Source organism: Caretta caretta, chromosome 1, assembly GCF_965140235.1.
Source record: "Caretta caretta isolate rCarCar2 chromosome 1, rCarCar1.hap1, whole genome shotgun sequence".
Lineage (NCBI taxonomy): Eukaryota > Metazoa > Chordata > Testudines > Cheloniidae > Caretta > Caretta caretta.
In genome coordinates this window covers 353469196-353491219 of record NC_134206.1, presented here as the reverse complement: position 1 = coordinate 353491219, position 22024 = coordinate 353469196, and the positions used below count along the sequence as shown (strand labels likewise).

The 22024-nt window shown below is 64.0% G+C and overlaps 1 protein-coding gene across 2 annotated transcripts; it reads left to right on the top strand.

Annotated features, from left to right (window-relative positions):
- The first annotated feature begins 1201 nt into the window (after positions 1–1201).
- RBM28 (RNA binding motif protein 28) lies at positions 1202–21433 on the top strand. Of its 2 annotated transcripts, none has more exons than XM_048822159.2 (19): positions 1202–1369; positions 3148–3300; positions 3942–4036; positions 5778–5853; positions 6577–6669; positions 7092–7163; positions 8096–8228; positions 8896–9041; positions 12185–12263; positions 13313–13422; positions 15107–15180; positions 15446–15581; positions 16607–16671; positions 17360–17518; positions 18477–18626; positions 18969–19043; positions 19555–19900; positions 20217–20310; positions 21080–21433. In XM_048822159.2, exons 1-19 carry the CDS (start codon positions 1252–1254, stop codon positions 21417–21419), a joined length of 2514 nt encoding a protein of 837 aa, XP_048678116.2. In that variant the 5' UTR covers positions 1202–1251; the 3' UTR covers positions 21420–21433. The 2 variants fall into 2 exon arrangements, with proteins under 2 accessions (XP_048678116.2, XP_048678025.2); XM_048822068.2 differs by having other exon boundaries at positions 1213–1369; positions 19555–20069.
- The last annotated feature ends 591 nt before the right edge of the window (positions 21434–22024 follow it).

The following is a 22024-nucleotide window of genomic DNA, read 5'->3' as shown; positions in this document are numbered from 1 at the left end:
CTGGTTTCCAGCTGACATCCCTGGGAACGTGTGTGTTCTTGGCCTGTCAAAATCAGGCTCTGGGGGTCTCCCGGTCGGCCCCCAAACTGGAGTCACTCCAAATTAGAGGCTGCATTGTATAAATCCCAGCTCATCCAGCACCTTGGCAAAGGGGGTGGGGAGGGCAGCACCCGGTAGAGCCCCAGTCCTGCAAACACCTGGGCACGACGGCCCTCTCTCCCCAGCCAGGGGGCTGTTCACATCCCCTGGGGGTCTTCTCCCAGCCCTGCCCCTTTCCACTCCACCCGCTGCTGCTGCATGGCACCAGCCCCCTCACCCTCTCCCGCGCCCCCGGCCCCGTGCCCAGGGGTCCCCAGCCCCCTCACCCCCCGTGCCCTGGGGTCCCCAGCCCCCCTCCTGCGCCCCCCTGGCCCCGTGTCCAGGGGTCCCCAGCCCCCTCACCCAACCGTGCCCAGGGGTCCCCAGCCCCAGCCCCCCTCCCGCACCCCTGGCCCCGTGCCCAGGGGTCCCCAGCCCCCTCACTCCCCCCGTGCCCAGGGGTCCCCAGCCCCCCTCCTGCGCCCCCCTGGCCCCGTGTCCAGGGGTCCCCAGCCCCCCTCCCGCGCCCCCAGCCCCCCTCCTGTGCCCCCCTGGCCCTATGTCCAGGGGTCCCCAGTCCCAGCCCCCCTCCTGCGCCCCCTGGCCCCGTGCCCAGGGGCCACCAGCCCCCTCACCCCCCCATGCCCAGGGGTCCCCAGCCCCAGCCCCCCTTCCATGCCCCCGGCCCTGTGTCCAGGGGTCCCCAGCCCCCTCACACACTCCCTGTGCCCAGGGGTCCCCAGCCCCAGCCCCCCTCCTGCACTCCCCCGGCCCCATGTCCAGGGGTCCCCAGCCCCTCCTGCACGCCCAGGGGTCCCCTAGATGGGCTTTAAGCCACGAGATCGTTACCATTAATTAATGGGGGGCTGGGGGGAGTATTTTGGGTCCATCCTGATTTGGGGCCCTTTCAGGGAAGCCCCCCCCCACCGTTATGGGTGATCAGGGTCAAAGTTCACCAGTAAATTCACACACCGAAAGGCAGGGCTGCCCCGCCCCCGCGCTGGGCTCCGCCCCCGGGCCCGCCCCCTCCCCGGGCCCCGCCCCCCGGCCCGGAACCCCGCGGCGGCCCCGCGTTCCCGGCCGGAGCCGTTTCGCTGCCGGACCCGGCCAAGATGGCGGCGCCCAGCGGGCGGCGCGTGTGGGGCGGGCGCTGAGCGGCGCGGAGCCCGGGCCATGGCCGGCCTGACCCTGCTGGTGCGCGGCCTGCCCGCCTCGGCCCGCGGCCCCGGCCTGGAGCAGCTCTTCGGCCAGCTCGGCCCGCTCAAGCGCTGCTTCGTCGTGACCCACAAAGGTGGGGCGGGGGGGGCAGGAGCCATGGGGCAGGCGCGGGGGGGGGAGCCTGGAGGGGGGGGTGGGGAGCAGGATCCATGGGGGGGGCTGGAGGGGGGGTGGGGAGCAGGATCCATGGGGGGGGCTGGAGGGGGGGTGGGGAGCAGGATCCATGGGGGGGGCTGGAGGGGGGGTGGGGAGCAGGATCCATGGGGCGGGCTGGAGAGGGGGGGAGCAGGATCCATGGGGGGGGCTGAAGGGGGGGTGGGGAGCAGGAACCATGGGGGGGGCTGGAGGGGGGGTGGGGAGCAGGAACCATGGGGGGGCTGGAGGGGGGGTGGGGAGCAGGAACCATGGGGGGGGCTGAAGGGGGGGTGGGGAGCAGGATCCATGGGGGGGGCTGGAAGGGGGTGGGGAGCAGGATCCATGGGGGGGGCTGGAAGGGGGTGGGGAGCAGGAACCATGGGGGGGCTGGAGGGGGGGTGGGGAGCAGGAGCCAGCGGGGGGGAGGAGGAGCCATGGGGCGGGGGGGGGGAGTCCAGAGGGGGGCAGGAGCCACGGCAGGGAGGGGTCTGGGGGGGAGGGAGGAGGAGGAGCAGGGAGGAAGGGGGCGGGGGAGTCTGGATGCGGGGGGAGTCATGGGGAGGGGGGCCTGGAGGAGCGGGGGGGAGCAGGAGCCATGGAGGGGGGCCTGGAGGAGCGGGGGGGGGGAGCAGGAGCCATGGAGGGGGGCCTGGAGGAGCGGGGCGGGAGCAGGAGCCATGGAGGGGGCCTGGAGGAGCGGGGGGGGGAGCAGGAGCCATGGAGGGGGGCCTGGAGGAGCGGGGGGGGGGGAGCAGGAGCCATGGAGGGGGCCTGGAGGAGCGGGGGGGGGAGCAGGAGCCATGGAGGGGGCCTGGAGGAGCGGGGGGGGGAGCAGGAGCCATGGAGGGGGCCTGGAGGAGCGGGGGGGGGGGAGCAGGAGCCATGGGGGGGCCTGGAGGAGCGGGGGGGGAGCAGGAGCCATGGGGCGGGGGGGTGAGTCTGGGGGGGGCAGGAGCCACGGCAGGAAGAGGTCTGGAGGGGAGGGAGGAGCAGGAGCAGGGAGGAAGGGGACGGGGGAGTCTGGATGGGGGGGAGTCATGGGGAGGGGGGCCTGGAGGAGTGGGGGGGGGCACAGGAGCCATGGTCTGAGGGCTGGGGGGAAGCAGGAGCCATGTGCCCCCTGGGGGTGGGATGGGTGAGGGAACAGGCTGAGCTCGGGGCAGGGAGAGCTGGGGTCCCCAGGAAGCAAGGCAGGGGACCGGGTCTTGGGGCCCCCAGTTGTGGCAGGGAAAGAGCCCAGTTCCTCTGATGGGGAAGCGGGAAACCTGGCCGGGGGTGGGGGCGGGCGGGGGAGGCCTGGAGTTGCGGGGGGTGCAGGGGGCTGCACCTGGAAGACCTCAGGGGAGGGGGGGAGAAGGCGAGTCTCTGGATCTCCTCACCGGGAGTCTCCGGGAGTTGTTTCGGGTAGGGAGGGGAGCGGAGCGGATCCTTGGCCCTGGGAAGACCCTGTCCCAGCCCCCACACCCCATGCCTTCCCTCTTGTTCCTCTGTGGCCGCTAGGCAGCATGCCGGGGCCAACCCTAAGGGTCGGGGCTGGGGGGTTCAGGAAGAAGCTTGGACACGTCCTAACAGAAAAGGGCTTTCAGCAGCTTTCCTGCTAAGGGGTCTCCCCTCTGCGAAGCCTGGTGCCCTAGAACACCCAGAGCCCCCCGCCCGCCCCCAGGGGCCCTTGGCAGAGCCTGGTCGGGTGCCGGTCACGCTGCTCTTCTCTTGCAGGCAGTGAGACCTGCCGTGGGTTTGGCTACGTCACGTTCTCCCTGCTGGAGGATGCCCAGCGAGCCCTCAGGGAGGTCACCACCTTCGAAGGCCATGAGATCAAGGTGGATGTTGCGAAGAAGAAGCTGAGAGAGAAGAAGAAGCAGCGGCCAGGTGAGTTGGGAACAGCCTGGCTCTGTCGTTGTGATGGCAGCGCGGACCCTGGCGTTGCAAAGCAAACTTCTGTCTGGGAGCTGGGCACCTGTTGGCGTGGGTGCTGGCTCCACGGTGCTGGAGACAGACTCTTCTCTCTGCCCACGGTGTGGGGGCGTTGCTGTCGGTGTCTGAGCGAGCCCCCCACACTATGTGTCTCAGCTCTGCCCTGGCGGGGGACGGAGCTCAGCCCCCACACTGGGCCAGTTAGTCCCCCTTGTGCTGGTGTCCTTTGTGACGTGGGCACCTGTCTGCCGAGAGCTCCTCCCCAGCTCCCACGGCGTGCAGGCCAGCCAAGGGCGGCCTGAGTGTCCTAGTGCAGCTGGGGAAGAAACCCCTCATCCCATGGTTGCTGTGTCATTCGTTGTGATCTCTGACCGGTTCGTGGCTGGGTTGTCCAGGGCCCCTAGGCTGGGGGGAAGAGTGGGGTGGATGTTGGTCAGGGCACAGGGTTCTCCCGCTGCTATGTCCAGAGACTGCCCTGGGTTCTGTAACTCGTGTCTGCAGATACACGTGGTTGAAGGGAGCTGTGTGAGAACGCAGCCCCGTAGCAGGCAGGCCCTGCACTACCGTGCTCACTTGTGCTGCTCTCTGTTCATTAGACGCCTCGGAGATCCCTCCAGAAGAGCAGAAGCCGAAAAAGCCGAAAGGGGCCCCCAAGAAAGCCAGGCTGATCATCCGCAACCTGAGCTTTAAGGTAGGAGCAGTGAGCAGGGTCACTGGCTCTACAGCATGCCAGGGGACTCTGCGAGACAAGATCGCAGCCCAGGGCTCGGGCTGGGGCTTGGACATGCGGCATCTCTAACGCTGTCTGTCTCTGGCACATAGCTACAGCAGAGCAGTGAAATGAGGCAGGAGGTAGCACGTGGTGGGAGTTGCTTCTGGAGGTTCTGGGGTTTATACCTGGCACCGTCGCTGCCTTTCTACTGGCGTGGGGTGGAACTGGCTTCAGAGCCCAGCCGAGCCGTTCATGGATAATCCTTGTCACGGAGTCCTCGGGCGATGCCCTGGAACTGCTCCCTATGAAGCCAGGCAGGACTCTGGGGAAGTCTCCTCTCTGGGAGCAGCCTGTCTGCAGGCTTCCAGCGTGGCTGGATCTTGGGGTGTCTCCATGGGGAGCCTCACCTCTATGTGGCCCATCAGCCACCTGTGTGACCAGGGCATGGCCCCCGGCAGCGTGTCACGGTGCAGCACAGCTCTGGGAGCCAGGGCTGCTTTATGGCCCTGTAGGCACGTCCCGTTGGCAGCTCCTGGGAGGCTGCACCCTTGACTCCAGACCGTGTTGTTTGCAGAGCTGCTGGGGGCTCGCTTGCTGTGCTTTCCCCCCCCCCCACCTCCCGGTGCTCCTTCTTACTCTTTCCTCCAAGATGGTTTCCGCTCATCACGTCTCCCCTTAAACTCTTTGATGGAGGCCGGGCTTGGTTCCCACGGTGATGGCCGGGCCTGGCTCCGCCCGTGGGGCCGGGTGTCACGGAGTCCCTGGGCATGGCTCTGGAACTGCTCCCCATGAAGCCAGGCAGGACTCGGCTGAAGTTTCCTCTCTGTGAGCAGCCTGTCTGCAGGACACACAGCTCACACAGCTTCCACCTTCCTGGGTCTGACCTCGGAGCATTCAGCATCCTCTGCCCCTCTGTGCGCTTCCCACAGCGAGTCCGCCCAGGCAGGGTCCTGGGGAAGCCAGAAGGTTCTGCCCCCCAGTTCCGCAGTCAGACGTGACTCTCAGCTAGCCAGGAGGTTTATTAGATGACAGGAACACGATCTAACACAGAGCTTGTAGGTACAGAGAATAGGACCCCTCAGCCTGGTCCATTTTGGGGGGCAGTGGGCCAGACAACCACGTCTGCCCTTCACTCCACATCTCCAGCCAGCCCCAAACTGACTCACCCTCCACCCCCTCCTCCTCTGGGCTTTGTCCCTGGCCAGGAGGGCACCTCATTTCTTTGTACTCCAACCCTTTAGCTCTCACCTTGCAGGGGGGAAGGGCCCAGGCCATCAGTTGCCAGGAGACCGAGTGTCGGCCATTTATGTACACTGGCCCTTTGCTCTGCGACAATTACACCCCCTTATCCCACCCCCTAGAGACTTAAGAAGTGCCTAGGGGAAACTGAGGCACCCCTACAGTATTCAGAGGAAACATTAAGAACAGTCTCACTTTGTCACACCCCCAGTGGGCACTAAGGGCACTGTCCCTTCCTAGCGGGCTGCCCACAGTGCTGCTTGGCCCTCATAGCCCATCACCCCATGGAGTGAGGCTCAAAGTTGGCAGAGCGGAGCACTACACTGGCCTCTGTTGATGGTGAGCTCAGAAGTTTTATTTACCTGGCAGGAGGAGGCTTTTAACCCTCCTCGCTCAGCCCTGCTGCCCGTGTTTGGGGTGAAGCCTCCAGCTGCGTTGCTCCTGCCCCCTCATCGGTCTGACCCCTCTTTGTTCTCCCCAGTGCTCAGATGATGACCTGAAGGCTGTGTTCTCTCCCTTTGGAGCTGTGCTGGAGGTTAACATTCCCAGGAAAGCAGGTAGGGCTTAGCCGGCTGCCAGCGACAAGGGAGCCTATGTGCTCCACGTGGGGAAAGTCAGAGCCATCGGCCAAGCTGCCTTTGCTGGGGGCCACTGGGGGCTCAGGTCGCTCGTTTGGGTGCCAAACGTCAGAGCCGGCATGTGATCATCCCTGCCATTGGTATCTTAGACGCCAGGCCTGTTGGTAAAGCCCTTTCCAAGTGAGACCCCCATGTTACAGATGGGGAGCACCTCGCTCCAGGGCACTGCAAGGTAGCAGGAAGAGAGCCCAGCTCTCGGGTTCCTAGTGCAGCAGCCTGGCTGCTTGACCGCGCTGCCTTCTTGTTAGCTCCTGTGTCATCTGCGGCTTGGTGAGGGCTGTTCCCCGGGGCTTGTGTCTGTGTCCCAAGCAGCATTTCCACCACAGGATCCTTGCACATGCTAAACAAGAAGCAGGAATAGGGGGGAGGGGGGCTGGGACATGCCAGGTTGGGGGCTGCTAGGCAGGACTGTCTGTGCCCTCCCAGCACCCCTGGGGTTTAGTCCTGGAGTAGACCGAGCTTCTGGGGCACCCCCTGAGCGTGTCCTGGAGGGGATAGCTGAGCCCTGGGTTCCCCGCCCTCCTGGGCCTGGTGCACTCTGAGCCTTAGAATCATAGAAGATCAGGGTTGGAAGGGACCTCAGGAGGTCATCTAGTCCAACTCCCTGCTCAAAGCAGGACCAATCCCCTTGATCTCTTGCAGACGGGAAGATGCGGGGCTTTGCCTTCGTTCAGTTCAAGAACATCCTGCAAGCGGGGAAGGCCCTGAAAGGGATGAACATGAAGGAGATCAAAGGTGAGCACCCCCTTGTCCCCGGCCTGCCCCGCTGTGCAAGACCTGGGCACCGGGCACCTCCAGAGATCACCTGCGGCGTTGGGGTTCCGGGAAAGGCGCCTGCGGTTTGTCCCACTGCAGTCTTGCGCTGGCCTCCCGGGGTTCATCAGAGCCCAGCTGTCATCAGCCCTGAAGGAAAGCCGAGGCAGCGGCTCTGTGGAACTGCCAAACCGCTCCCCTGCCCTGGAGCTGCAGCTCGGTTCAGTGGGCACATCCTGTGCTTGGCTCCGGCGGGCGAGTACCGAAGGCTCCTGGCACCATCCTCTGGGCTCAGCTCTAGCTGCCCCCCAGCGTAACCCTCTGGCTGGGTTAGCCCGTCTCAGCGTCGCTCACCCAGCGAGCTGGGGCCTGGCTCTCCTGGCAGCTCTCCTTGTCTCCCGCAGGGCGCACAGTGGCCGTGGACTGGGCGGTGGCCAAGGATAAGTACCGAGCTACGCAGGCAGGACCTCCCTCTGGTGAGTGACCTGCGGCTGTCTGGCTGGGTGGGAGCGCTGGGATGGGCCGCTCTCAGGGCGGCTGCTTTTCACAGGCACGTGGAACTCTCTGCTGCATGACATGGCTGTGGGGTGCTGGCTGGTTGGTTACTGTCATGGACTCTCAGGCCCCGGGCTTTCTCATCTCCATACAGTCCCTGGGAGGAACCCCCTTCAGTGTGACAGCCTTCCGTGAAGGTCGCACTCTCTCCAGGGTTAGGCCCTTTGGGACCGTACCTCTGAGTCTTCACCACGCCTGTCTCACCGTGGGCCCCCTCAGGGAGTCCACGCGCTCTGGACCCCCGGGGCCTCCACACTCAGAGGGAGCAGTGCACCTGATCACCTCTGAAACACCCCTGAGGCTCCTGAGCCCAAAGCTGGGGCACTGAGCTGTCCTGCCTGGCTGACCCCACTGCCTTGGGCTCCCCTACCCCATCTCTTCACCAGTACCACACCACGTGTGAGCCAAATGACGCTGGCCTGGCATTCTGGACAGAACCCAGGGCTTGCAGGCTGTTCTGGTCTGTGGCTCAGGAAGAGGGTGCCCAGTGGTTAGAGCGCTGGCCTGGGGCTCAGGAGAGCTGGGGTCTATTCCAGGCTCTGCCACAACTGCCGGGTGACCCTTCCTCAGTTTCCCATCGGTACCACAGGGCAGTTACCCTTCCCTGCCGCCTGTGTGCGTGGGAGGGTGTGTTGTGTCCCTGAGTGCGTGTGCAGCTGTGTGACACGGGGAAGGAAGCGTCTCGTTCCTGGCTGGATTTCTCTCCCCTGCCACGCGTGGCTCTTCCTCTGCATTTGTTAGCCGCAGCAGCTCTGTGACCATCCTGAGGGAAGTGAGTGTAACGAAACCCGGAGGGGGGGGCTGCCCCTCCCGCGTGGCACTGGCTCATCTCTCTTGGCCATTCTCACCTCAGGGGGCAGGGAGGAGAAGCCCAGCCAAGCCCAACAGCAGGACTCGGGCTCCGAGAACGCCAGCGAGGAGGAGGACGAAGAGGAAGGTGAAGTGCTGGGATCGGAGGAGCCGTCCAGCTCGTGGGTGCCGGGACGGTGAGCGAGTGACAGACCTGTTCCTGGGCTGCAGAGGGTGCGGCTGGCTGGATCTTGGGGTGTCTCCATGGGGAGCCTCACCTCTATGTGGCCCATCAGCCGCCTGTGTGACCAGGGCATGGCCCCCGGCAGCGTGTCACGACGCAGCACAGCTCTGGGAGCCAGGGCTGCTTTATGGCCCTGTAGGCACGTCCCGTTGGCAGCCCCTGGGAGGCTGCACCCTTGACTCCAGACCGTGTTGTTTGCAGAGCTGCTGGGGGTTCGCTTGCCGTGGTTGCCCCTCCTCCCCCCCCCCCCCCCCCGTGCGCCTTCTAACTCTTTCCTCCAAGATGGTTTCCGCTCATCACGTCTCCCCTTAAACTCTTTGATGGAGGCACTTACACTCTGTGGGGCCGGGCATGGTTCCCACGGTGATGGCCGGGCCGGGCTTTCCCTGTGGTGTTGTCATCTCCCCTCCATTTTTGTCCCTCGCCCCTGTTCTTTGCTCGGGGTTTGCCACGTCGTAGGATCCTGGATGCTGCGCTAGCAGCAGCTGGGCCTCTGGGACCCCAGGCCCCCCAATCAGCTGTGCTCCCCAGCCAGCATGTCCTGCTCTCCCAGCTCTGCTCCTTCCCGGCTGGGCTGGCGGCTCTCCCAGCTGCTCAGCCCCTGGCTCTCACTATTGCAGGCTCGGGAAGGGCACAGCAGCTGCCCCTGCAGACAGCAGCGAGGAGGAGGAGGCCGGTGAGGCTGCAGAGGAGGGGAGCGAGGCGGAGAGGGAAGAGCCCGAGGGCTCAGACAAGAGCACCGTGGGCTCAGAGGAGGACGATAAAGGTTTGTTCTGTTACTACGTTGGGGCACTTTGCTCGGAACCAGCCCGGCTGCCAGTGAGGACAAAGGAGCTGGGGTCCCCTGGGGGCTGCCCTCCCGCTGGGAGTGGGCTGCACACCAGCCCGGGCCCTGTGTGCATGCCCCATGGCTTGACCACATGCACCAGGAATCGCCCCAGTTGTGCAAGGAGCCCGGACCTTCTGTGCAGTGAGTCATAGCAGTGACGGGAACATGCATGTGGAGGCAATGGGATGTGGGGTCCCAGCCAGCTTGGACTGGGGGGTGGGGGTGTCACTATTAGGGGGCTTATTCCTTCACCCACTTACTTCCCTGGTCCTTCTTGCATGAACAGAGAGCAACAATACCCGAAGTCCAAAGGTGCAAACAATTCGATGTTTATTGGGGTGAACTTCCAGCAAGCATGATTCCAGTTTCCTTCCTTAGTATCCTCCTTCCCAGCTCTGACACCACAGAGCCTTACACCTGTGTCCCTGTTCCCATTCCTGCCCTTAGCCAAACATGATTCCAATTTCCTTACCCCCATTCCCTGTTCCCATTTTCCCCACACACACCCACCCACCCACTCACTTCCTGATTGACTGCAGGCTATATAGTAAAACTTGAGTTCTGCTTTGCTATACCTTAACCAATCATTTTCCTGAAATTTAGCTAACCAATCGTAACATATTGTAACATGATTATGTAACCAATTATATTCTACCACCTTAATTAGTTTACACCCAGCAAAATTAATTATACAGCAGACAGGAACAATCACAGAACCAGACAGAGATTATACAGACAAACACTAGCAAAGTGGGAACTATAATGACAAGACAATACAGAATTGAGGATTTCACATCCCAGCTATGGATAAGTGAGTTCTTGCCAGACAGGATGCTATCAAACTAAGTTTCCTTTTACATTTTCTAGGCACTTCCCTTTCTCTGGAGGCGATAGGCATTATCAGGACAGGATTGTATTCCTAACAGCCCAATAGCGCCTGATTTCAGTGTGACTAGTTTGGAATGTGAGGATTTGACTGTTCTCTTCCTAGCTTATGGCTGCCTCTGCTGCTTAGCCAAAGGCCTTAGCCTAAGCACAGGGCCTCAGACTGTCACAGTAAGAGAAGGCCCTTACACCGGCAGACAGTGGTTTTGATTCTTTCTTTTGTACCTTTATAACTAGCCAAGTGATAAGAATACACCTAAATTCTTAGAGTATAGGCCTTTACAGACAGGCCTGAATATCTATATCCTAACACTCACGTGGGTCACGGAGCAGCTGCTGCATGGGAGCCACCATCCCTTGAGCAGCCTGGCCAGCGTTGAACTGGGCACCTGGAGGGCGACCCTGGGCAGGCAGGGCTCTGGACTGGCCTCCATGAGGTGTCCTGGGGGTACACGGGGCTGGGAGGTGCCTCGCTTCCCCCTGACCTTAGTGTGCAGGAGCCTCGTCTGTGCCTGCCGCGGGTCAGCTCCGAGTGTCACGGAGTCCCCGGGCGATGCTCTGGAACTCCATGAAGCCAGTCAGGACTCTGGGGAAGTCTCCTCTCTGTGAGCAGCCTGTCTGCAGGACACACAGCTCACACGGCTTCCACCTTCCTGGGTCTGACCTCGGAGCATTCAGCCTCCTCTGCCCCTCCCTGTGCTTCCCACAGCGAGTCCGCTCAGGCGGGGCTCCTGGGGAAGCCAGAGGGTCCTGCCCCCCAACTTCGCAGTCAGACGTGACTCTCAGCCAGCCAGTAAAACAGAATGTTTATTAGACAACAGGAATATGGTCTAAAACAGAGCTTGTAGGTGCAGAGAACGGGACCCCTCAGCTGGGTCCATTTTGGGGGGCAGTGAGCCAGACAACCACGTCTGCACTTCACTCTGTCTCCAGCCAGCCCCAAACTGAAACCCCCTCAAGCCCCTCCTCCTCTGGGCTTTGTCCCTTTCCCGGGCCAAGAGGTCACCTGATTCCTTTGTTCTCCAATTCTTTAGCTCTCACCTTGCAGGGGGGAAGGGCCAGGCCATCAGTTGCCAGGAAACAGGGTGTCGGCCATTCTCTGTGTCCAGATCCCTGCACACACCTGCCCTCCAGGGCTCTGCAAGGATCATACACCCTTACCCCACCACCTAGAGACTTAAGAACTGCCTAGGGGAAATTGAGGCACCCACACAATATTCAGAGAAAACATTAAGAACAGTCCCGCTTGGTCACACCCCGCTAGGCTCGCTGTCCCTCTGCAGCTTAGCCAAAGGCAGCCCCAGTTCCCTGCAGTGCCCAGCCCCTGGTCTGGCCACTCGCAGCATTCCCAGATCTGCTGCTCCCCAGGGACCAGGACAGCCCAGCGTTCGGCGTCCCTCGTGGCGCTTCGCTAGGATGATAGCGGAAACAGCCCAAAGGAGAGGGGCAAGCGGCAGCAGGCGGGAATATTGGGAGCCAGCGGTCACGTGTCAGATCAAATTATCCCAGGGGTTCTAGAGCCGGGACACTTGTGTGTCGCACAGAGCAGAACTCCCCCCGAAGCCCGTCCAGTGCCTTTCTCGACACAGGCCTCGTGTGCCGCCCTTTGGGGACTTACTGTGCCTGTATCTGGCCATGGGGTCCCTGTAAAACTCTGTGGGTCCCCTGTGCCCTCTGCTGGTGGCATCCAGGGGTCCCTGGGTCACAGACTGGGGCTCTGGGTTCTGTTCCTGGTTCTGCTGCTGGCTCCCTGGGTGACCCAGGGGGTAGTGCACAGGGCGCTTTGCCCTTGCCGTGGTTAATATCTCCTTCCCCTTTAACACCTCTGTCGTCCCCCACCCCCGACAGGCTGTGCCCAGGGGCCCCGTCTAGCCCAGGGGGGTGAAAGGGCTGGGTCAGCCATGCCCAGTGCTTCCTGTCCCAGACTGCAGCACTGGCTGAGATGCTGCGTTAGTGAGTGGGAAGGTTTCGCCGGGACCCTCCCGCGCTGTCACACCCCAGCAACTAGCAGGGGGGGTGGAGAGCCCAGCCCGTCCCCCGCCCAGTCTGGGGCCTGGGTGCTGAGCTCCTCAGGGGCAATCGTGTGCCCCGGGCGGTGACTGCGTGGCTGGTGGGGTTGCAGTAGGGGTGGGAAGAAGCAGCTGCCCTGGGTGTCCCCTGCCCTGTGCCCAGGACTCTGCCTGGCTTTGTTCTAGATGCCGACGTGGCCGGAAAGAGGAAGAAGGGCCCGAAGCGGCTGTCCGACGTCGCCGAGGGGAGGACTGTCTTTGTCAGGTGGGTTAGTGACCATCGGTGACCGTTAGTGACCCTGCTACCCTGCCTGGGCCCCATCCCTGACACGAGTGCTCTGACTGCCGGAGCTCTGGGCAGGGGGCTCACAGGCCTCTGAGAGGCAGGGAAAGCTGTCTGCTGCTGGGAAGTGTGAGGATACCAGAGTGGGGAGATGGGGAGGGCACTGGCTAGCTTTGGTGGTGTGCTCTTTCCCAGAGAATAGTGGGGTGCTTGGCCCGGAGCTCGTGGCGGGATGACCTTGCCACAGTTCCCCCTGCTCTTGAGCTGGTACCATGAGTCCTACCCGCCTCCCCAGAGCACTCTGCTTTACCTCGGGCTGGCTGATGGGAGTTGCCCTGCAGACTTCCTGCTCCATAGTGTGTAGACGGCTCCCCCACTCCCCTCCCTGCCTGTGGAGAGGAAGCAGCCGGGATTGTGGCCTTGACGCCGTCTCTCATTTCCCCCATGGTAGCTGTTCTCTCCAACCCCCGATCGCGTTTCTTTGGCCCTGTGGCAGGACTGTGGAGTGAGCCGTGCTCTGCCCATCAGACTCGGGCTCCGCAGCCGTCCTCCCTGCGCTGGGGCTGGGCACGTTAACCCTGCCACCCTGCCTGGGCTCCATCCCTGCCGCGGGACCCTCCCTGCCACGGGACACTCCTCTCAGCCCATTGTGCCCCTCTCTGAGCCGAGGGACCCCTCCAACACATCCCATGTGCTGCGGGACCCTCCCCTCCCCTCCCCTCCCCCTGCTGTACCACAGGACCCTCCCCTTCTTCCCCCCCCCCCCCCCGCACCCTGCTGTTGGAAACAGTCAGTGGCTCCTCTCTCCTTCTTAGGGGGTGTCTGTGGGCTGGGGGGGTGCTTACACCCCCTGCCTGGAGAGCCCCTGGCAGAGGGCAGGGCTGGGCCTGGGCGTGCAGTGCAGTTGGCTGCCACCATCTCCTCTGAGGCTACTGGGGGCCACGTGGGCGGCCAGGTCAGTGGTGGGCGTTGGGTCCTGCTGGGGGAGCCGCAGGCAGAGGCAAGGCCTCACGGCGTGGTGCACCCGGCAGGAACCTGGCCTTCGACACGGAGGAGGAGGAGCTGGGCGAGATGCTGGAGCGGTTTGGGGACCTCAAGTACGTCCGCATCGTCCTGCACCCGGACACGGAGCATTCCAGAGGTAACACCTGCCTCGGGCCAGGGGAGACCCCACCGGGGCCCCAGATCCCACCGCAATATTGAGTAGCCTGGAGTCAGCCCCAGGGAACAGCCACCCCACCCCCATGGTCGCTCCCAGGGCCCCAGCCAGGCGCGTAGCTGGGGTTAGCTGCTGCAGTGCCCCTGCCTGGGCTGCTGCTCGGCGTCATCCAGGCCTCAGGCCTCTACTGCAGCCACACCCCTGCTGGCCTCCCGTGTGCCCCAGGCGGGCAGGGAGCCAGCAGGAGGGACTGGGGAGGTGTGTACTGGGAGGCAGGGGCTGTGCAATGCAGGGAGTGGGGCAGGGGAGGTCTGGGGGTGGGGAGCAGGGGAGTGCGCATTGCCAGGGGGCGCGTGCTGGAAAGCAGGGGAGTGCACAATGTTACCCGCACAAGATTCTGTTACTCACACGCTCAAGGGCACCCACCCGTACCCAGTTACTAAGGCTCCAGGCGAAAGTCACCTAACTTTACTCCTCCGTGGGCTCCGGGCAAACACCCTTTCCCTGTGCAGTAGCGGAGCGGGGGGAGCGGCTGCTCCCCCTCTGGGCATAAGTGGTGCCTTTTTAATGTATAGGCACCTTTTAAAATTTTTGCTCACCCGGCGGCGGGGGCCTTTGTGCACACTCCGGCCCCCCGGCGGCGGGTACAAGCGGGTCTGCCACCCCTGTTCGCTCCACCTAGCTACGCCACTGTCCCTGTGGACTCCAGGGCTGAATCTTTTGCGGGTTTAGAGCGTTTTTCACCAGTGAAAGAGCCTTACACAGGACTATCCTATGTAACCGCTATTTATTAACAATCACCAAAACCAGTCGGCACACACTACACATACAGTCCTCACCACTCCCAATAAGACAAATGAACTTTTCTTGATGGCCAGTCAGGATCAGGTCCAGCTGGGGGACTCCAGTTTCTGCACCGTGTGGTTGGCATGGTGTTGAGGTCTGGCAGCTCTGATCTTGGGACCATGTCCTGGAGTTGGTTCCAAAGAACTTCTTCTTGGACCCCAGTTTATATAGAGTCCTGCTTCACTGTCCCTTGACCAATCATTGTACTGAAATGTTACTAACCAATCCTAACGTAGTGTAACAAAAATTCTTTAACCAATCCGATCCCACCACCTTAATTAATTTACACCTAGCAAAATTAATTACTCAGCAGACAGAAACAATCAAAGAACCAGAGAGAGACCATACAGATAAATGATAGGGAAGTGGGGACCATAATGACAAAACAATAAAGAAATGAGGGTTTCACAACCACAACTATTGATAAGTGAGTTCTTGACAGGCAGACGCTATCCAGCTAAGTTTTCTTTCACCATCTTAAGATCTGTTTCTTTATTTGGGGATAGTGGGGGCCGTTAGGACGGGGTCTCCTTCTTACCAGCCGGATATTACATTGTTTTAAAGTGTTTTAGATGGAATGTGCGGATGTGACTTCCTTCTCAGCTAATGGCTGCTGTTCGGCTGCTCTTTTAATCTGGCTGCAGAGGGCAGCCTTAGGCTTTAGGCTTCACAATATGGCTACAGATAAAGGCCTGATCCTTACATCAGTGCCGGCGGGTCCCTCCATGGAGGCACTGGTGGGACAGGCTGTGTCTGGCACCGGTTCCTGGCTGCCCTGGTCCGCGCACAGCCGGGATCTCACCCTCTCGTCTCTTTCCAGGCTGCGCCTTCGCCCAGTTCACCACCCAGGAAGCCACCCAGAAGTGTCTTGAGGCTGCTCAGGACGACAGTGAGGTGAGTGGGGCTCAGGGGAGTCACGAGACCATTGGCACTCCAGTGGGCCCACATCTGACATGGCTGGGATTGGGGAGAGCCCTGCCCCCACCCACCCCCCGTATCATCCGTAGGGGTGCACGTGGCTCTGAACGCCCCTTGGTGCATCCTCCATGGGGGTGAGGAGGAAGACAGACTTCTCTCCTCCTCCCTGGCAGCCTTGGGGCCTGGCTGCCCCATTCTACCGCGTGCCCAGCATCTCATTCGCTGTCTGGCTCCCTCGCAGGGTGGGGGACTGCGGCTGGGCGGGCGCCAGCTGCACCTGGACCTGGCCGTGAGCCGTGATGAGGCCCAGAAGCTGCGAGCCCAGAAGGTGAAGAAGCCGACGGGCACCCGCAACCTGTACCTGGCTCGGGAAGGCTGTGAGTCCTGGCTCTGGGGTGACGGGCATTGCTGCCCGCTGGAGATGCCAGACAGGCCCCTTCTCCCCGCAGCTCCTCCTCTGCTGCCCGCCTCCCTGGGAAACCCTCTTTACTGCCTCCTAGTGCCAGGGCCCCGGGACCCCTCCGCATTCCTGCTCCACTGCTGCATCTCCCCCTCCCCAGCCTAGCACCCTGCATCCCAATTGTGAACACTCCCAGCACCCCACGGGGGACGCCTGCCCCTGTACTCCATCCCCCCAGCGCCCTGGCTGGCCGGGGCCAGTTCGTGCAGTGCTGCAGCGAACTGGCTGTCCCACGGTCTGAAGCGACTCAAGTCCGGGAGAGCCGAGCTCAGGGCAGACTGTCCGAACCCAGGCCCGGTGCCCCAACTCTCAGCGTGTTCTGTGATTAGATTTCACTCCGCAGGAACAAGCCCTAGAACAGTCCAACCACGGGGTCCTAGACAGTCCCCCGGGGCCCTCCTGCCGGTCTGCCCCTCCGGGGAGCTGGGCTAGGTGATAGCTGGTCCCTTCCGCCAATCATCACAGCAATATTCAGCTTCCTCCCAGGCCCAAAGAGCCAGTCTCTTCCCCCAGGCCAAAGACGGCCCCTGTAACACACTGACTGGAGGATTAGTAGCTAGGGAAAGCGAGTGACGAGGTTGAAAACAGGGAGCACACACGCCCCAGTGAGTTCCCCTCTCCGATTTCAAAGGTGCTAAGCAGCTCCCTGTGTCCTCTAGGGCTGACCCATGCCAAGCAGAGTGGGCATCTCATAGGGGTCGGAATCTTTGCTCCTCAGAAGCCAGAGAGCAGACAAGATCCAGTTTCTCCTTGTTGCCACCCAGCTCCTAGTTGGCAGGAGTCTGCGTCCCTACCTCCGCTGCCTCTCTCTCCATGGCGCCCCCAGTGGGCCCCGTCAGCACGCGTAACTCCTTGCTGTGGGGCAGAGGTGGCGCTGGGCACTGAGCGTGGGGCCCCGGTCAGTCCCTGGAGCGGCCCTAATGCCTCTCCCTCTCCTCTCAGTGATCCGGGCCGGCACCCAGGCCACCGAGGGTGTGAGCACGACTGACATGGCCAAGAGAGCACGGGTGAGTGGGCGGGGGCATCCTTGCCAGTGGGCTCGGGAACCTACGCTGGGCAGGCTTCCTGCTCCCAGGGGAGATACAGCAGGCACAGGCTTTGCTTGGGAAGAGCCACCTGGCAGCAGGATGGCACAGGGTGCCCCCAGGAGGAGAGCCGCCTGAAATGCTGGCTGGCAGCAGGAGGGCACAGGGCCCCCACAAGGTTCATGGGGCTGGCACACTGGGCTGGCATCAGGAGGGCTTGGGGCCCCCATAGCGTGCATGGGGCTGGGGCGCTGGGCTGGCATCAGTAGGGCACAGGGTGCCCACAGGAGGAGAGCTGCCTGGCGTGCTGGCTGGTGGCAGGAGGGCACGGGGGCCCCCACGTTGTGCATGGGGCTGGGGCACTGGGCCAGCGGGGTCTCGCAGGCAGAACGCTGCAGTCTTGTGGGGGCGGCAGACTTGGCTGGGCCACGGCACGTGGCGGCTCTGTGGCATGGCTCACGCCATCGCCGCCTGTCCCTGGGGCCGTCCCGGATGGCACTCGGCCATGGGTGGGAGGGAGCCCAGGTCTCCCTTCCCCAGCCCATTGTGCCAGGGCCCTCTGTCCCCTGGCTGCAGCGCCTGGCAGGGGAGGGCCAGGCTCTGTGGCTGCACAGGGGGGCGCTGTGCTGGGCCCGGGCCGTAACCCCCTCCCGGCGCCTGCCCCCCCCAGTTTGAGGAGCTGAAACGCCAGAAGCTGAAGGACCAGAACATCTTCGTGTCGCGCACGCGGCTCTGCGTCCACAACCTGCCCAAGGCCCTGGACGACCAGCAGCTCCGGCAGCTTCTGCTGCATGCCGCCGGCGGGGGACCGGGCCTGCGCATCAAGGAGGTGAGTCCCCGCTGGGGGGGATGGGGATGGGGAGGTGGCTGGAGGCAGCCGGCTGGGCTGGCTCCTAAGCTGGGGAATTATGGCGGGGCGGGGATCTGGTTTGGGAGGCTATCCGGGGTGGATGGGAGATCTGGCTGGGGGTGTACGGGGGGGCTGAGCCAGCTCCATGTAGTGGGGTGGGGCAGGGCAGGGGTCTGTCCACCCTGCCCTTATCGGCCCCTGCCAGGCGGGTCACTGGTGACACCAGGTGTTCGCTGGGGGAACTGCAGTTAGCTGCTAGCTCAGCCCTCGTCCGTCCGCACTGGAGCGGGGCCCTGGTGGGGTTTACGCCGAGGGACTGATTGGTTTGGGGGCTGCGCGTGCCGGTCTGAGCCGCTTGGCACGTGCCTCGTGGTGCCCACGCACAGACCCCTGTGTGATACTGGCGGGCGCCCCGGAGCAGAGGGGTGACCAGGCCAGGTGCACCCCGCTGCAGCGGTGCTGGGGGAGCCGAAGGCCTGGGTGCAGAGCTGTCACCGTGGCGCGTTGAGAGCGGGTCGGTGGCCGTGGAGGCGGCAACAAGGGAAATGAGCACGTGGCAGTTGGAGTCCGAACACGGGAAGTGACACCATTGCACGTCCCTTCCCATGTGGACGAGGTTCGGCGGAGCCCCCGGGGGCCCTCATGCTGCAGGGCTGCAGCTGGGCTGAGCGTTCCACGCAGTGACATACTCCGAACTCCAGCCTCCTGTTCGCCGAGGGGCTCCTGGGAGGCCTGCCGGAGTGGGGCTGCTCTAGGGGTCCCAGTGCGAGGGGCTCCCCTGATCCGTTCAGCCCCCCAGGGTGACCAGGTCAGATCGGAGCTCCAAAGGGGAGCTGGCGGGCCCATACAGGAGGGCGTTAGCGGGGGGCCTGTGGGATGGGCTGTGTGCTGCGGGGGCTCCCAGCCGGTCCCGGATGCATCTCTCATGTCTCTGCAGTGCCGGGTGATGCGGAATCTGATGGCCCCGGCAGGGAAGGGCCTGGGCCAGTCTCTGGGCTACGCCTTCGTGGAGTTCGAGAAGCACGAACACGCGCTGGCCGCCCTGCGCCATGCCAACAACAACCCGCACCTCTTCGGGCCGCACAAGGTGGGTGCCGCGTGGGCTGGCTGCTTGGGCTGGATTCTCTGCACCCAGAGAGCAGTGCGGGCCGGGGGCCTCGCTGCCCACAGAGCTGAGCAGGACTGGGGTGGAATGCGGCACGTGTGGGGTGGTGAGGTGCCCACACTGGGTGCCGGTTGGGGGGTCCCGGCTGGAGGGGGACGCGCTCGCGGTGGGGTGGGGGTGGAACATGCTGGCTGTGGGGCGGTGAGGCGCCCGTGCTGGGTGTCTGGCAGGGGGCACTTCCTGCTCGGTACCTGTCCCTATGCGATGACCGGGCTGACGCTAGCTCTGGGCCTGGGGCTCTCATCTGCCCGCTCTGCCCCATAGCGACCCATCGTGGAGTTCTCGCTGGAGGACCGCAGGAAGCTGAAGCTCAAGGAGCAGCGGGCCCAGCGCAGCCTGGTAGGTGTCATGTCTCCTCCCCCCCCCCAGCTGGGATCCTGCACATACCCTCCCCGGTCAGACTGGGGGCACTTTCCCTGCCCTACGGGGGCCCAGTCAGGGTCTATGCTGCCTTGGAAATGCAGCTGGCTGGAGGGCGCAGGGTGGGGGCTGGCATTACGGGGCCAGGTTGGGGGGAGGGCAGTGTGGGTGGAGGGGCAGGGCTGGTGTCACGGGGTCGGGGGAGGGCAGTGGTGGGGGGAGTGTGCTGAGGGGTGCGGGGTCAAGGTGGGCATCACAGGGTCAGGGTGTGGGGAGCAGCCCCCCCGGGGCACTGGCTCATCCGTCCTGGCATGACCGGTACCTGCTGCATTGTTGGCAGCTCACACCCAGCCTGGCACTGGCAGCTAGCCGTTCACGGGGGTGGGGGGCCTTGGGGCTCCTGGCAGCTCGTCCTGGCGGTGCTGGGGCCAGGATCCCCTGACTGACCCGTGAGCGCCGGCAGGGGACACTGACCTTCTGTTTTGTGCAGCAAAAGTTGAGGCAGAAGCAAGCGGCAGAGGGGCAAGGACCTCCCCAACGGACTGGGTCTACAGAGATACTCCAGAAGCTGCCCCTGGGCCCCAAGAGGCAGAAGAAACCCAGGAAGCGGGGCCCCAAGGGGCAGGGAGACGTCCCAGGTCCCCAGGGGCAGAAGGACCCGAGGGGCCCCAGGACGCAGGGTCCTAAGGGGCAGAAAGATGCCGCAGGTGCCCAGGGGCAGCAGAACCCCAGGAAACGGGGCCCCAAGGGGCAGGGAGACGTCCCAGGTCCCCAGGGGCAGAAGGACCCGAGGGGCCCCAGGACGCAGGGTCCTAAGGGGCAGAAAGATGCCGCAGGTGCCATGGGGCAGCAGAACCCCAGGAAACGGGGCGCCGAGGGACAGGGGCCTGGCACCCCCTGGGCTGGGTTCCAGACCAAGGCGGAGGTGGAGCAGGTGGAGTTGCCGGATGGGAAGAAGCGTAGGAAGGTTCTGACACTGCCGACTCACCGGGGGCCCAAGATCAGGTAGGGGCGGGGGCGGGTGGGGGGTGCGCGTGGGAGTTGGTGTCTGTCTCTCCCTGGTCTGGGAACAGCAGGCTCTGGGGGGGCCCAGCGCTCGCAGTGCGGCTCTGGTCCCCGCCCCGGCGTTCACACTCTCCGCTCTGACCCCAGGAAGCGCGACAGGGGCAAGCCAGCTGCGCCGAAGAAGCCGAAGGCCCAGGCCAGCCAGCGGCGGCAGGAGAAGCAGAGCGTGGCGCCCAGACAGGTGAGCGGGGTTCGGGCCGGGCAGACCCGGGGTGCACAGTCCTGTTCATTTTGGGGGGGCTGCGGCAGCAGTAGTGGGGGGGAAGCGTCTGGCTGGGCCGGGTGCCATGTGGGACTCATGGGGGCGGCGCCCAGAGCCCCCTCCCCACCGGCACCAGCACGTCCCGTCGCAGCGAGTGCTGAGAGACGCTGGTTGGCCCAGGTTGTGCCTTGGCCTGGCTGCGTCTCCCACTGCACATCACCCCCCAGCACACGCCCCCCTGCCCACCTCCCCCTCCTGCCGCCCCTTGTCCCAGCGCCCACCCTCCTCTGCCCGCCGGGCCGTTCCTTGGGCAGTGCGCGCCCCATCCATCACCGAGGGACCCAACCTCCTTCCTCAAAACCTCGGGAGCGCCCTCCCCTTGCCCCACCTGCTCTGCTCCAGCCCTCTGCCCCCCACATCCCCAGCGCTCCTGGGGACCACTGCAGGATTCCTTCCTCCCCACCCCGCTAACCCTTCTGGGCCTGTCCCTGGGACTCCCCCCTCCCCCCCATGCACCACTCCCCAAGGGTGGGGGCGCAGAAACTCTCCATGCAAGGGGCACCCATTGCCCCATGGGCACCTCCTCAGCTGGGCGCAGGAACTGACCCTCCCGCAGCTGGCGGGGGACGTGGCCCCGAGGTGACATCTGTGGCCCCTGGCGCTGCTCATCTGCCCCCGGTACGGGAGGCTGGCGCTCCCCTGCAGGCAGCGGGACTGAGCCAGGCCTCGCCCTCTCTGTCCCTCGCAGGCACCGGGGAAGAGGCAGAGGTCGGCGGGGAGCCAGGCGGAGGCCCGCTTCGACCAGCTGGTGGAGCAGTACAAGCGGAAGATCTTGGGCGGCACCCAGAGCGCCCCCGGGGCAAAGAGGAGCAAGTGGTTCGAGAGCTGAGCACCCAGGAGCCGCCGGGGGGGACTTGCCAGCACAGGGACTGTCACGTGACAGAGTAGTGCCAGCCGGTGCTCCACAAGGAGGTCCACATGTGCCAGGCGGTGCCTGCACCCTGCACCCTCCCCCACCCAGCTCTGCCATCTGCAGCTGGGGAGGGCCCATCCTCTTCTGTTGGTTTCTCAGATTTTTATTAATTTAAATCTTTTTTTTTAACCTGGGAAGAACCAAATCTCATCTTTGCTCATCTGGGGCACCGTGGTGTGGGGAGGGGAGCTGGCCCAGCCTCCCCGGTGGCAGGGACTCTAGCTAACCGGCTGTTTTTCTCCCCCGTGTGCGCCGGCAGTTGCCCTGGTTCTCCAGCTGGCCTTGGCCCCAGGGAGGGGTCTGTTGCAGGGACCAGTGACTGCACGGGGGGCTCGCACCTGGCCGCGGAATCCAGCAAATGCCCCTGCCCATGGGGAGCCAGTGGCTGCTGGCTTAACCCTCATTCTCTGGCCAGGGACTGGCAGCACGTTCTGCCCCTGCTAGGCTGCCAGGCCCTGCAGCAGGGGAGCAAGAGCGGGCTGGGTGCACAGGGGAGTGCCCACGGGAGCAGGAAGGGAGGAATAGCTCCACCGACCTGTGGCCTCCATCCCACTCCCTGCTTGCTCCCAGCAGCCCCGGGACCCTTCGCCCGCTGCTGCCTGCTCTGAGGCTGAGCTGGGGGCTGTGGGGCAGTTCCCTGCCTTGGGGGGGTCCCGTTACTTTGCCATGGGGGCTGGCTCCATCTGGGGAGCAGCCCTAGTCCAGCCATGGCCCCGCCAG